The following is a 14,689-nucleotide window of genomic DNA, read 5'->3' on the forward strand; positions in this document are numbered from 1 at the left end:
GGTGCAATATCTGCATAGGAGTGCCACAAATTCAGACAGATTCCTCCCCACAACAGGACCTTAAAATCTCCCTGGACAATTTTCCACTGCACACAACCTTGGGGTAACCATGGACAATTCCCTCTCCTACTCTCCTGACACTTCCAACGTCTCTCATTAATGTAAATTCCTTCTCCACAATATTAAGAGGATTCTGCCAACTCAGGCTACTTAGATTATGTCCAATCTCTAGTCATCTCTAAAATGGACTACTGTACCTCACTTCAGGCTGGTCTTCCTTTTAGCGCTACTCAACCTCTACAGCTGATCCCGAATCCACACAGCACTCACCCACCTGGACACTCGGAAGGGAAATTAACTTCCACACTCACCACCAAGCTGGAGCACCTGGGACTCAGCTCATCTCTCTGTCAGTGGATCTCCAACTTCCTAACCGGGAGACCACAGGCAGTAAGGATGGGTGGACATGTCTCAGCCTCCATCACTCTCAGCACTGGAGCCCCCCAGGGCTGTGTTCTGAGCCCCCCTGCTGTACTCTCTGTACACATACGACTGTGCAGCCACTACTAACTCTACCACCATCATCAAGTTTGCTGACGACACTGTCGTGGTGGGCCTGATCTCTGACAACGACGAGACTGCCTACCTGGAGGAGGTTGGAAATCTGGTGAACTGGTGTCAGAGGAACAATCTCCACCTGAACGTCAGCAAGACAAAGGAGGTAATAGTGGACTTCAGTACAAAGCAGGAGAGGACCTACCAGATCCCTGTCATCAACAGGAGCCCAGTGGAGAGAGTGGACAGCTTCCGTTACCTCGGTGTTAACATCACGCAGGACCTGTCATGGTCCTGTCACATCAACACCGTGGTGAAAAATGCCCAGCAGTGTCTCTACCACCTCAGACGCCTGAGAGACTTCAGACTGCCCTCCAAGGTGCTCAGGAACTTCTACTCCTGCACCATAGAGAGCATCCTGACGGGAAACATCTCAACCTGGTTTGGGATCAGCTAAACACATAATCTGTACCTGTATGCTCCCTGACCTTCAATCCATCTACAGCAAGCGGTGCTGGACCAGGACCAGGAAGATAGTGAAGGACCTCAGCCACCCCAACAATGGACTATTCTCTCTGTTGCGATCAGGGAAGCGCTTTCGCTCCCTGAAGTCCAACACAGAGAGAATGAGGAGGAGCTTCTTCCCGCAGGCTGTCCGAGCTCTCAACAACAACAGTACATAGAACTCCAGCACTTTCACTTTCAAACTTCTGGACTCAAGTCCCCCAGAATTCTTCACAAATTTTAACTTTTTAAAATTTTTAATTGTAATGTTTACTGATTTGCACATTACTGATTTGTTAAAAACATATTCACATGTTTATGTTAAAAGTGTATGCATATTGGTTCACTGTATACTTGCAATATTTGCAATATTGAGGTCTATAGCATTCGCTAAAGCATTTCATTGCATATCATACTGACTGTGTATGTGACAAATAAAATTTGAATTTGAGCAAGACACAGCACTCCATTGTTACTGGCATTCTGTAGCTGGCCAAATCAGAATTAAAATGCTGATGTTTCCCTACAAAGCCAAAGAAGGGTCAATATCCTCGAGTTCCTCTAGATGCATAAACAGATGGGCAGTTAAAGATCTTCAAATGCAAACTGAAAACCTTCCTGTTTACAATATATTCGAGCTCTTAAAAGAGCTCTTACATAAATGTTCTATATTCAGTATAAAAAAAGAGCTTTTGTTATGAAAACGGTATCTACAGATCGGGTCCTAGTGAACCACACAACAGTTTTAAACAATAGAACCCTACCAGGGTGCATGTAGTCGGGCCCTGTTCTGGGCTTTAGAACCTACCAGGGAGCATGTAGTTGGGCCCTGTTCTGGGCTTTAGAACCATTCCAGGGAGCATGTAGTTGGGCCCTGTTCTGGGCTTTAGAACCATTCCAGGGAGCATGTAGTCGGGCCCTGTTCTGGGCTTTAGAACCTACCAGGGAGCATGTAGTTGGGCCCTGTTCTGGGCTTTAGAACCTACCAGGGTGCATGTAGTTGGGCCCTGTTCTGCGCTTTAGAACCATTCCAGGGAGCATGTAGTTGGGCCCTGTTCTGGGCTTTAGAACCCTACCAGGGTGCATGTAGTTGGGCCCTGTTCTGCGCTTTAGAACCTACCAGGGAGCATGTAGTCGGGCCCTGTTCTGCGCTTTAGAACCATTCCAGGGAGCATGTAGTTGGGCCCAGGTCTGGGCTTTAGAACCATTCCAGGGAGCATGTAGTTGGGCCCTGTTCTGGGCTTTAGAACCTACCAGGGAGCATGTAGTCGGGCCCTGTTCTGGGCTTTAGAACCTACCAGGGTGCATGTAGTCGGGCCCTGTTCTGGGCTTTAGAACCTACCAGGGTGCATGTAGTCGGGCCCTGTTCTGGGCTTTAGAACCTACCAGGGTGCATGTAGTCGGGCCCTGTTCTGGGCTTTAGAACCTACCAGGGTGCATGTAGTCGGGCCCTGTTCTGGGCTTTAGAACCTACCAGGGTGCATGTAGTCGGGCCCTGTTCTGGGCTTTAGAACCTACCAGGGTGCATGTAGTCGGGCCCTGTTCTGGGCTTTAGAACCTACCAGGGTGCATATATACCTCCTGGCCGGTAGGGGGAGCAGCCGCGTCACAAACACGCTCTTCAGTCCAACCGGTTTGTACAACATTTCGAAAACGAGCTTGTAAATGGGAGGTTTCAACTCGAACGTCAGATAACATTAAAGGCGAGTAATTTGGTAAAATTTTAGGGAGAAGTGTTGTTGTTGGTGACGTCACGCGTGTCGGAAGCAGGACGCGCAGAGACGCGTGGAGCAGCGTCGCCATGAGACAGGAGGTTAAAACGGAGATTCTCTAGCGGCTGCGGCGCTGCGGGACGGTGAGGATTTACTCCGCCTCGGCATCGCGGGGCGGCCTGCCTGCTCTCCACAGTACACGAACTCGATCCACAACTCGACAAACATCGACATAGAAGTCATGGTTAAAATAATCCGCGATTAATATCACAAAACTCTGCCTTTAGGTTGTAAGTCCGCTAAAGTCGGCAATGATACTGACACGTTACGTAGTTTAGAATGATTAAAATGTTGAACTCTTCGTGGGTTTTCCATACAAGATCCACGTCCACTACAACCCACTCGAGGGAAATGCAGATTTAATATAAATGTGGAGGGACGTATCAACTGGTGTTTTACACTGCAGCGCGGCACACGGTGTCACGGTGTAAATGTGTCCTCTGTATTTAACCATCACCCTGAGTGAGCAGTGGGGACCATGACAGGCGCCCGGGGACCAGTGGGTGGGGACGGTGCTTTACTCAGTGGCACCTTGGCGGTTCGGGATACGAACCTGCAACTACATTTCCACAATCAGTAGTTACAGGGACAGTCCCCCCCTGGCGACACTCAGGGTTAAGTGTCTTGCTCAGGGACTCGATGGTAGTAGTGGGTGGTGGTAGCCTAGCGGGGTAACACACTCGCTTATGAACCAGGAGACCCAGGTTCAAACCCCACTTACTACCATTGTGTCCCTGAGCAGGACACTTAACCCTGAGTGTCTCCAGGGGGGCGGACTGTCCCTGTCACTACTGATTGCAAGTCGCTCTGGATAAAGGCGTCTGGTAAATGCTGTAAATGTAAGTGGGATTTGAACCTGGGTCTTCTGGTTCCTTGTTGAGTGTGTTACCCACCAGGTTACTACCACTACAAGCTTCCGATTCCTTAATCCGCTAGTCCACCGCTGCTTCCGTTGAAGATGTCCACATCAGCAGATCTTTCTCAAATTGACCCTGTAAAATATTTCTTTGTCTCAGTTGAATAATACTCTCTATTTTTTATCTCTAAACGTAGGGGGGATAAATAAATCAACGTCATAAATTGTTCAAATTCAAATTTTATTTGTTTCATACATTGTGTCCCTGAGCAAGACATACAAACGACGTATCCCGTCAAGAAATAAAGCAGATCTAAATCATGTGAATGACTTCCTGTCACATATCAACTCAAATACGTGCGCTTTAAAATACTGAAATGAAGTCGTTTTGTAGTATTTTGAAGATCCGTCTCTTTGTAAATGCTTGAATCTGCCTGGAGATCAGTGCTGCCCTGCAGATGCTCCATTCAAGAACTTGGTGCTGGGAAGGAACTACTTCTTTTGGGGCAGCGGTGGCCTAGCGGTTAAGGAATCGGCCCCGTAATCATAAGGTTGCCGGTTCGAATCCCGATCCGCCAAGGTACCACTGAGGTGCCACTGAGCAAAGTACTCGAGTCTCCGGGCCGATAAACGTCCAGTCGACCCGTAACGCCGGCGCTACTCGAGTCTCCGCGCCGATAGACGTCCAGTCGACCCGTAACGCCGGCGCTACTCGAGTCTCCGCGGCGATAGACGTCCAGTCGTCCCGTAACGCCGGCGCTACTCGAGTCTCCGGGCCGATAGACGTCCAGTCGACCCGTAACGCCGGCGCTACTCGAGTCTCCGGGCCGATAGACGTCCAGTCGACCCGTAACGCCGGCGCTACTCGAGTCTCCGGGCCGATAGACGTCCAGTCGACCCGTAACGCCGGCGCTACTCGAGTCTCCGGGCCGATAGACGTCCAGTCGACCCGTAACGCCGGCGCTACTCGAGTCTCCGGGCCGATAGACGTCCAGTCGACCCGTAACGCCGGCGCTACTCGAGTCTCCGGGCCGATAGACGTCCAGTCGACCCGTAACGCCGGCGCTACTCGAGTCTCCGGGCCGATAAACGTCCAGTCGACCCGTAACGCCGGCGCTACTCGAGTCTCCGGGCCGATAAACGTCCAGTCGACCCGTAACGCCGGCGCTACTCGAGTCTCCGGGCCGATAGACGTCCAGTCGACCCGTAACGCCGGCGCTACTCGAGTCTCCGCGCCGATAGACGTCCAGTCGTCCCGTAACGCCGGCGCTACTCGAGTCTCCGGGCCGATAGACGTCCAGTCGACCCGTAACGCCGGCGCTACTCGAGTCTCCGGGCCGATAGACGTCCAGTCGACCCGTAACGCCGGCGCTACTCGAGTCTCCGGGCCGATAGACGTCCAGTCGACCCGTAACGCCGGCGCTACTCGAGTCTCCGCGGCGATAAACGTCCAGTCGACCCGTAACGCCGGCGCTACTCGAGTCTCCGCGGCGATAAACGTCCAGTCGACCCGTAACGCCGGCGCTACTCGAGTCTCCGCGGCGATAAACGTCCAGTCGACCCGTAACGTCCAGTTGCTAAACGTGATTTTTTTTTTTTCCTGTGTTTTTCAGGCTTGGGACGACACGACTATGGTGGTTCGAATAGGATTGTCCAGCTGAGGTGCTATGTTTTTGTCCAAAAACCTCCTCATGGACTGACTGCAGTGCCTCCCACTTAAACACTAAAAGTAGTTATGTACTTGATTTAAAGAAGAGCTGAAGTCTAGTTGGAGACTTGATGACTGTGAGCACTTGCCTTCTGACACAATGCGGTTTTGGCCGGTAAGGAAATGTGCACGTGCAGCCTCACTCAGGAACGGGAGCAAATTGGACGCCGACGTCTCTGTGACGTCGTAGTAGAGGACACTGCCACTTTTTAACCTTGTAAACTACAAAAGGGCTCTGCTTACTCTTCCAAGACAGTTAGGCCTTATTCTCTTCCTGTTAAGTGCTTCTGGAAACCCGGGCCGCCAGTCATGGCCGATGTCGGCACAGAGCCAGCGAATTCTGGTGAAGACGAGGTGTTGGCAGACTTGAAATCAGACTATGCAAACCAAAGAGGGCCAAATGTGGCCCGCCCTGAAGATGCATCTCTGGGAGATGTTCCATCGATAGCAGCTTCTGCCCAGTCTGGAGAAGGGAGCGGTTCGGATGATCAGAGTCTCTCCGGTGACACGGCGTCGTTCCTCATACCCAGCCTGGACTTGTCTGGAAGCCACAATGGCTTGTCCTCCCCCTCCACGGTGGGTGCTGAGGGCCAGGCCCTGTTGGGTGGTGAGCCCTGCGCGGATGCAGCGGTGTCCGGAGCGGGTGCTGCCGAAGCCACCCTCAGTTCCACGATGCCACAAGATTACTACTTCGTAAAGTGGATCACATGGAAGGAGAAGAAGACGCCTATCATCACGCAGAGTGAAAACGGACCCTGCCCTCTCCTGGCTATAATGAACGTCCTGTTCCTTCGCTGGAAGGTAAGGTCCCTTCTCTCACATGGGTGTGACCGTCTTGTCAGGAGTGTTTTCTGTCAACATCTACATTTATGTTATATATCCAGAACCTCAGTAGTGACAGGGACAGTCCCCCTGGAGAGACACTCAGGGTTAAGAGTCTAATTACTGGGCCAATAGTAACGATCTGTTTTGATTGTTCAGTGATGACCAAAATGATCGTTTTCTTTTTAAACTATACCACAAAGGGAGTTTGAATCCAAATGAAAGGATTTTATAATAGAAATAACAATAAAAGCAGTAGTGCTGTGCAATTAATCGCAATCGCAAAAAAATCACGTGAGAAAAGCACATGAGATTTCTAAACCGCTTAAGGCTGCGATTTTATCCATTAATTTATTTTGATTTTTATTCAGAATACGTTCTTGTGCGCATGATTTTAATATGTTAACCAATCAGAGCTGACGCAGCACACCGGGCAATCACAGCTAAGCTGAGAAAGATGTTAACCAATCAGAGCGCACGACGAAGCTGATCGGCAGAACTGAATAGGTGAGCGGGAGGAAAGAACAAAAAATATGGATGCAGGTCAAAATAAAAATGATTTGGTGCCAAAGAGAAATTCAACGTCAGTCGTTTGGGAGTATTTTGGATTCAGGAGAGAGGAGGTGTCACAGAGCGAGGTAACTTGCAAGACAGAAATGATTATTCTGTTAAACACTTAAAACCGCGTCATAAAAAACTGCTTGATCCACTCACACTCATTTCTTGTTTTTTGGTTTTGATTTATTGTTCTGACTGGACTTGAGGTTAGTTAATCTTAATTTATTTTATGTTGTCTGTTTTAAAGACAATTTTACTACAGTTTTGTTTATTAAACACAATACTATGTTATTTCATTGTGAAATGTTTTGTTATGCACTGAATACATTTAGAATGTATCTAGCTTGTTTGAAAAAGCAAAAACAGTGGCCAAAATCGCAAAAAAAATTGCTATATTCGTTCAGAAAATCACAATATGATTATTTTGTCCATATTGAACAGCCCTAAAAAGCAGTATCATAAAGTGTTGGGTGTGACTATTCTGATGACCTTCATTGAGGTCAACTTTTATTCTGTAGGTGATAGACATGCTTCTTAGTTGTTTTTAATTATATTGTGTGCATATATGTTAAAGTACTGCTTTCAGAAACAGTTTTTGAATTCATAGTAAATTTATTACGATAGGAACTAGAGGGACTCTGAACACAAGAAGCTTTTATTATGAATGCATCTTTATTCATAACTAAATCTATTTCTTATTTAGACCAAAATGGACACTAGGACAGCCTAGGTCCTAGTCATAGCATATTTGGGTTAAACTGGGTTTAATTGGTCTATCCAGTCACTAAGAGAAGCAAAATAATTTTCAAACACAGTGAATTTTTAAATCCCACGTTCATGTTCAGACTCAGTGAACAACAATCAGAGGTGGGTGGAGTAGACAAAAATTGTACTTTATTATGAGAAGCATTACTCCAAAGTAATAATATCCCAAAATTACTCAAGTATGTAGGGATAAAACTACTCAACTGTTGGATTGTAATTTCTAACTTATTTTATAGAAATTGTTCAGACAGAAAAAAAATAAATGTATTAATTATGGTGACATATTTAATGACTTATTAAAGTGTGATTTGTAGTATTAATGGGCTAAATCTGAGCATCCACAATATCATATATATGCTAATTATGTGTTAGAATTGATATGTTAAATACAACAGCTGAACGATTTTGGTTTGTTTGGAACGGATTTTGTGTGTGTGTGTGTTACGGCGGCAGTGTGTAAGCTGATTGTGGTGATGTTCCACAGGCCCTGCTACCCCCTGAGTCTGAGGTAATAACCAGAGAGGATCTGATGAGTCATCTGGGTAAGGCGGGGCGACACACACACACACACACACACACACACACACACACACACACACACAAACTAAACAATCACAACATTCTTTAACTTTTTTCTTTTACTATTGACACTGAACCCAAAAAAAAGCAAACCATGTGTTAATTTTATTTTATTCATATTTTAGGGTTTATTAAAATCAGCCATCAGATGGTAATTGTAAGACTAAAGCTTGCTTTAATGAGATGTGTAGGAAAGAGGCTCAGATTGTGCGTAGGACGTACTTTCTAATCAACTTGATTGGGTGATGTTTTTCCAGCCATAACTAATAGATTTTCTTTGCATTTGTTGTAATAGGTGAATGTGTGTTGTCAGTCACACCTAGACAGACAGCAGAGGGGATGGAGCTCAACTTTCAACAGGTACTGCTTTATATCAACAGAGCATATCTGAGCATCCAGTCTTTAATCTGTCATTTCTTCAACCATGTGGATTAGAACAGGCTGCAAAAGACAAGTTTGTTTTCAGGAACATTCTGTTTTTTCTTCATAATACTCACAAAGGGCTGTGTATTGGCAAGGATCATTGCATCGTTGTGCATACTACGATATTCTACAGTTCACTGAAATGTAAAAACAGCTGAAATGCAAGTTTCTGTGTACGATCTGGGTAGGTAACATTACATTTGACCAAACAATAAAACTCAGATCTTTTACCTTAATTGTCTATGCATTTTAACCCACTGAACTAGCTGACCCCTAAAACTTTAGTATAAAATGCATAAGACTGAAAATAAGAAAAGTTATGTAAGGCTGGTGTGGTGCTTGTAAAGGCTGTAGTGCTGCTTTTGAAGAAGCTCCATATTCTTATAAACCTTCCCAGTAATCGGGCGATTGAAGGTCACGCAGGCTGTGAAGCAAAATTCAATGTATGAGTAAAGCATGTAAGATGTGGCACACCGGCAAGCCGCACAGCCATGGCCATGTTTGTCACCTTGCCTGTGACAGTTGCCAAGCTGTATGGCGCCATCTACAGGAGTAGAGGTTGAATTCGCACACTGATTCTCACCTATGCTGACCTCTCTAAAGAAAACAGTTAATTTACATACTTAAATATCAATATTTTTTCTCGTATCTATACAATATGACTATACGTATATTGCTGTATTGATATTTTCTAACACCCCTAGTCCTGACACATGATCATGTTCACTAACAAAAGTACACTAATAGTCCTGAGCATGTTCAGCTCCAGGTTGATCAACCTCCTGCTGATACGCATCACTATGTGGGAGCAGTCTGATTACTTCAGGGGTTTTACATCTGGGTCCATGGAGGTGGTAGTAGCCTAGTGGGTAAGACACTTGCCTATGAACCAGAAGACCCAGGTTCAATCCCACTTACTACCATTGTGTCCCTGAGCAAGACACTTAACCCTAAGTTGCTCCAGGGAGACTGTCCCTGTAACTACTGATTGTAAGTCGCTCTGGATAAGGGCGGCTGATAAATGCTGTAAATGTAAAAAGGTGTGGCTGGAGAATCCTGAGGAGCACCATACTGTGAACCAAAAGTGACTTCCTCCAGGCTCACCTACTCCATGCATTTCAGAAAGCTTTGTGATCCACTGACTGATGACTGGAGATATGCTGATGCATTCAGTCAATAAGTTATATATAATACAATATTTACTGCGTCATGCAACACCCTGGGTGGGTGGATGGTGAAGTTCTGCCTGCCTCCATCTCTGGCCGGCAAGACCTTCAGGTCTGTCTGGGGATGGTTTTCTCTAGCTGTGAGTGTACTTTTTTTCTGTCTAGGGAAGATTCAGTAATATGGCACAAAAATTAGATCAACACCAATAATATGGTGAGTGCAAGATGGCAGTTATTAGTCTTGATTGAACCACTTTCTATATGCTTGAATTGTTTTTCCATCTTTTTTTCTTTTATTCTTTAACGTTTGGGTGGGATATAATTTATAAAAGTCTGTGAAAAGGCTAGATGAATTATTCAGTAAAAAGGCTTTTAGTTTTAATAAAATGTAAGTTTTTACAGCCACAGAGAACGTCCAGGACATGGTTTTAACCTTTCCTCCCCTCACGTAGAATATGAACGATGCCATGGCAGTGCTGCCCAAGTTGTCCACGGGACTGGACGTCAACGTACGCTTCACCGCGGTGTCTGATTTTGAGTACACGCCCGAGTGCATCGTCTTCGACCTCCTGGACATCCCGCTCTACCATGGCTGGCTGGTAGACCCACAGGTAGGGGACAAGTCAAGCAGTGGTACACATTTTATACCCACAGTTTGTACTTCACAGACTTCTGTGAAATTGCATAATCGTGTTAGGGGGTCTGGAATATTAATATTGAAAATATTTGACACTGACTGTACTAATGTGTTCTGCCAGAGTCCAGAGGTCGTGTCAGCGGTGGGCAAACTGAGTTACAACCAGCTGGTGGAAAAGATCATCGATTACAAGCACTCCAGCAACTGTACCACAGTTAATGAAGGTACAAGAACATCTACTCCTGCAGCTGCCTCACTCCCTTCCTCTACTTGTCCCATGCTGAGGACTCCAGTTTAAGTGCATTAAATCTTTTTTTTTTTTTGTCAGGGTTGATAGCAGAGCAGTTTCTGGAGTCAACTGCCACACAGCTGACCTACCATGGCTTGTGTGAGCTGAACACCACAGCCAAGGATGGGGAGCTCTCTGTATTCTTCAGGAACAACCACTTTAGCACCATGATCAAGCACAAGGTGTGTTTATTAGCTTCACTTTTCTGTTGCGTGTTTATGGCCTTGTGACAGGCAAAAACAGCAATAGCACAAATGGCATGGTTCATTCAGTGATACATAGTGGTTATTTCAGGTCTTTATTGAGAACAACCTTTTCTCCAGCAATATGAGTATTTGAACCCTTCAGTTAATGACCTGAAATTGGGGTCAGATGTAGGCTTGTTCAGAAAAGAAGAACGCCTCTGGGAGCCATTCCTCAGCATTACATCTGGCAACTTCTGAAAACTTCATCCCAACCCTACAAAGCAGTGGAGGAAACATCAGGATTTGGGCCTGTTTTTTGCAGTTATTTAGGGGAAGATGATTTCCAAATGTATCTAAATATTCAGTAGGATTATGTGATTGTGTCTGTACATCAGCTGAAACTCTGCAGAAGTTGGGTTATACAAGAGGACAATGAACCAAAATACTGAAGCAATTTCACAACAGAAAAAGAACTCAAGATCACAACCCAGTGGAGGTGCGATGGGATGACTTGAAGACGTCCAAAGAATATGACCGAGCTAAAGCAGTTCTGCCAGGAAGAATGGGAGAAGATTCCTCCTGAACCATGTGCAGGTTTGAAAGATACAGGAAGCACTTCGTTGAGGGTATTGCTGCAAAGGCGGATTCATCCTGTTATTAATTCACATACTTTTGACATTAGCAATTGTTTTATTATTTAGGCACATTACATTTATCAGATGAATATCTGATGCCATTTTGTGACAAATTAATGCAGAAAACCATGAAGTTCCAAAAGGGTTCTCATACTTTTTTCTTGCCCCTGCATATACAGTAATGTGAAATTGTGAATTTAACTTATTTGACCTTTATGATTCAGGGCAATCTGTACCTGTTGGTGACCGACCAGGGCTTCCTGCAAGAGGAAGGGGTGGTATGGGAGAGCCTTCACAATGTTGAAGGTGACGGGAACTTTTGCGACTCTGAGTTCCGCCTCAGCCACTTGTCTCAGAGGAGTGGGGTGTCGCCGTCGCCTGCTGTAGCCACACCGCAGCAGCAGCAGCAGATTGACCAGGTACCAGAACACCAATGGCCATTTAACTTCTAAAACACCCAGACTTCATGCACAAATTTGGAGTAAAATCTATATATTCAAGGTTCCTACGGTCCTCAAAAACCTGGAAAGGTCATGGATTTTGAAAAGAGAATTTTCCAGGCTTTGAAGAGATTTGGAATCTGAAATAAACACATAAAGTTCTGGAAAAGTCATTGCTTTCAGTAGATGCTTATCCTAAAGTTTTTTCAGAATGCGCTCTGCTCTTTCGACCCGTTTCTCTCTGCCTAATAAAACATGTTCACTAAAATTTCAAACTCGATACTGCAAGACATCCCCAATAGAGGCGTGGTCCTGCAGGTGGTGACCACAGACCACTTCTCAGTTCCTATGCTTTCTGGCTGCGCTTTCACTATAGTGGCAGCATGAGAATCTACAACCCACACAAGTGGCTCAGGTAGTGCAGACATTTTTAGTTGGTGAACTAAAAACAGCTGGATCTGTTGTTGAGATCAACAGCAGCGTGAAGTTCCTGGGTGTGCACATGACCGACGACCTCTCCTGGAGCCCCAACACCACCTTCACCATCAAGACAGCCCAAAAACGTCTGCACTTCCTCAGAAAGCTGAAGAAGGCCAACCTCCCTCCTCCCATCATTCTCCTGAGGGACCATTGAGATGTTCTCTGCTGCTATATCCATCGAGCTCAGAACATAATGAAGGACTCACACCACCACTCACACGCCCTGTTCTCCCTCCTACCGCCTGGCAGACGGCTCCGCAACATCAGAACTGTAACCGCCAGACACTGCAAGAGCTTCTTCCCCATCTCAATTCATTTTGCACATCTATGCTCCTTTTCACATGGTTGTCTTGTGTGTCCAGTTTGAAAAATCCAACATATCCACCATATCCTACATGTTGTCCTTTTTGTCTTGTTCATTGTACAGATGGACATCTCTTATACAGATACTGTACAGTATTTAAGTTTTAGTTAGTTTAGTTACATTTGTACATGCATATACATTTTTTTATGATTGGTCTGTGTAAGACAGTATTTTAATACACAGTGTATTTTCACATACAGTATGTCTCAATGGGCTTTGACAGGCCCTACAGTTGACACCCCCCACACTTGACCCTTCTGCACACAAGGAAAAACTCCACACAAAAAAGGTCGGAAGAAACCTTGGGAAGGAGGGATACAGAGAGGGACCCCTTCCAGGGTAGAGTGAGCCTGCAAGTGGTGTCAGTGCAGGGTTGGGGATTGTCCAATAAGAGAAAAATATGTCCATTATGATGCTACTAGTCCTTTTGAAAATCCCTGAAGGTGTATATACGGTGTATACTGTTGTACTGACAATAAACCATCTTGAATAATAATAATGATGATTATTATATCTGTGTTTGTGTGTATCAGGACTACCTGGTGGCCATGTCTCTACAACAGCACCAGGAGGGCATGGCTCCAGAGCCAATGAGTGACCTGGAACTGGCCAGGCAGCTGCAGCAGGAAGAGTACCAACAGCCCCAGACTTCTAATGCCTCAATGCAGCAGGTAGAACGCCTCACGTTCCAAAACATCAACTGCACCTGCTCTGCTAAAAAAGCTCATTTTAATTCTGGCTAAAACTGAAGGGCGTCCTGAGACCACTGTAACATCTCTTAATATCATTTTCATTTATCAGGTGATAGCTTAAAGAAATAATATTCAAATAAATCAATATTATGAGGTAATCAGCGTTAGTGTGAACACTGAGGCAGCTCATCCTCCATTTTGTCAGTTCTTGCATGCAGTGCTCTTCTGTCCTACCAGGTCCGAGGTCAAGCATCAGGCCAGCAGTCGAGCCAGAGGCGTCGTGATAAGAAGGATGAATCCGACTGTGTCGTGCTATAGCCAGTGCTGCTGGTGCCCAAGATCAGCTCTAATTCCCTTCTGCGCTGTTCTAAACCAACAATGCTGTGAACTTATAATCACCCCCGACAGCCTTTCTTTGATCCAACCTCATGCCACACTATGCCAAAAATCCTGCTGTAAGGCTTTCCCAATGCTCTCTAGTGCATAACGTGTCAGTAGCACATGCTCCATAGAGTGGAGATTGATTTAAAAAAATAATAATAATAATTCATTTGAGTACCAAGAGGGGTCAATTTCTTTGTGTTTGATCTTATTAGTCATGTGGCAGAGTGGTTTAAGTACTGGGAACATAAAGGAACCTAATTCACAAGAATTCATAATCCTTTGATTATTCCTTTATTTTGCTTCAAGTTTCTCATTAAACAGTGCACTATAACTATAAACAAAATCACGTCATGCATGTCATTTAGGGTGATTGCACACAAATCATAGTACCAGAGACCAGGCCGCCTCTGGTACTTTGTTGCATTGTAAGTCATACATGCAGTTGGTGCCGCTCCAGTTTATTATTGGTGGAATGTTTCATGTTTGTGGTGGAGCTCTTCTTGTGTCCTCCATAACCACACTGGCCACCATTCAATTTTGCTTTGTATTTAATTTATGCTCTGAGTAAAAGATTTTAAAATAAAACGGTCATGCTTGTGTCCTCTGCTTTTAACCCATCACCCTTAGTGAGAAGCCATGAAAGGGGCCTGGGGAGCAGTGTGTGGGGACGGTACTTTGCTCGGTGGCACCTTGGGATTCGAACCGGCAACCTTTGACTACGGGGCCGCTTCCTTAACTGCTAAATCATTAAAATGAAATATAATCTAATGCATGCAAGCTTTACCTATGCTACATCAAGCAATAATATAATAATAAATGCATAGTAGCAGAGCTGGGTCTGCAGAATTGCCATGGTTTCTTAATGTTCACGATGC

At 45.3% G+C, this 14,689-nt stretch overlaps 1 protein-coding gene across 1 annotated transcript; it reads left to right on the forward strand.

Annotated features, from left to right (window-relative positions):
- Window positions 1-2,684: 2,684 nt before the first annotated feature.
- mindy1 (MINDY lysine 48 deubiquitinase 1) lies at window positions 2,685-14,399 on the forward strand. Its single transcript, XM_028964796.1, has 10 exons — window positions 2,685-2,914; window positions 5,301-6,196; window positions 8,025-8,082; window positions 8,415-8,479; window positions 10,161-10,319; window positions 10,467-10,569; window positions 10,674-10,816; window positions 11,679-11,873; window positions 13,272-13,409; window positions 13,668-14,399. The coding sequence occupies exons 2-10, from the start codon at window positions 5,705-5,707 to the stop codon at window positions 13,746-13,748; spliced, it is 1,434 nt and encodes a 477-aa protein (XP_028820629.1). The 5' UTR covers window positions 2,685-2,914; window positions 5,301-5,704; the 3' UTR covers window positions 13,749-14,399.
- Window positions 14,400-14,689: the final 290 nt, after the last annotated feature.

This window comes from Denticeps clupeoides, chromosome 20, assembly GCF_900700375.1.
Source record: "Denticeps clupeoides chromosome 20, fDenClu1.1, whole genome shotgun sequence".
NCBI classification, from domain to species: Eukaryota; Metazoa; Chordata; class Actinopteri; order Clupeiformes; family Denticipitidae; genus Denticeps; species Denticeps clupeoides.

Bases quoted from the DNA above. Each gene is read 5' to 3' on its own strand.
- mindy1 (XM_028964796.1), top strand. From the start codon at position 5,705: ATGGCCGATGTCGGCACAGAGCCAGCGAATTCTGGTGAAGACGAGGTG. The intron at 8,083-8,414 runs GTAAGGCGGGGC...TTGTTGTAATAG, and splicing joins GGATCTGATGAGTCATCTGG to GTGAATGTGTGTTGTCAGTC. The intron at 10,817-11,678 runs GTGTGTTTATTA...TTTATGATTCAG, and splicing joins GCACCATGATCAAGCACAAG to GGCAATCTGTACCTGTTGGT.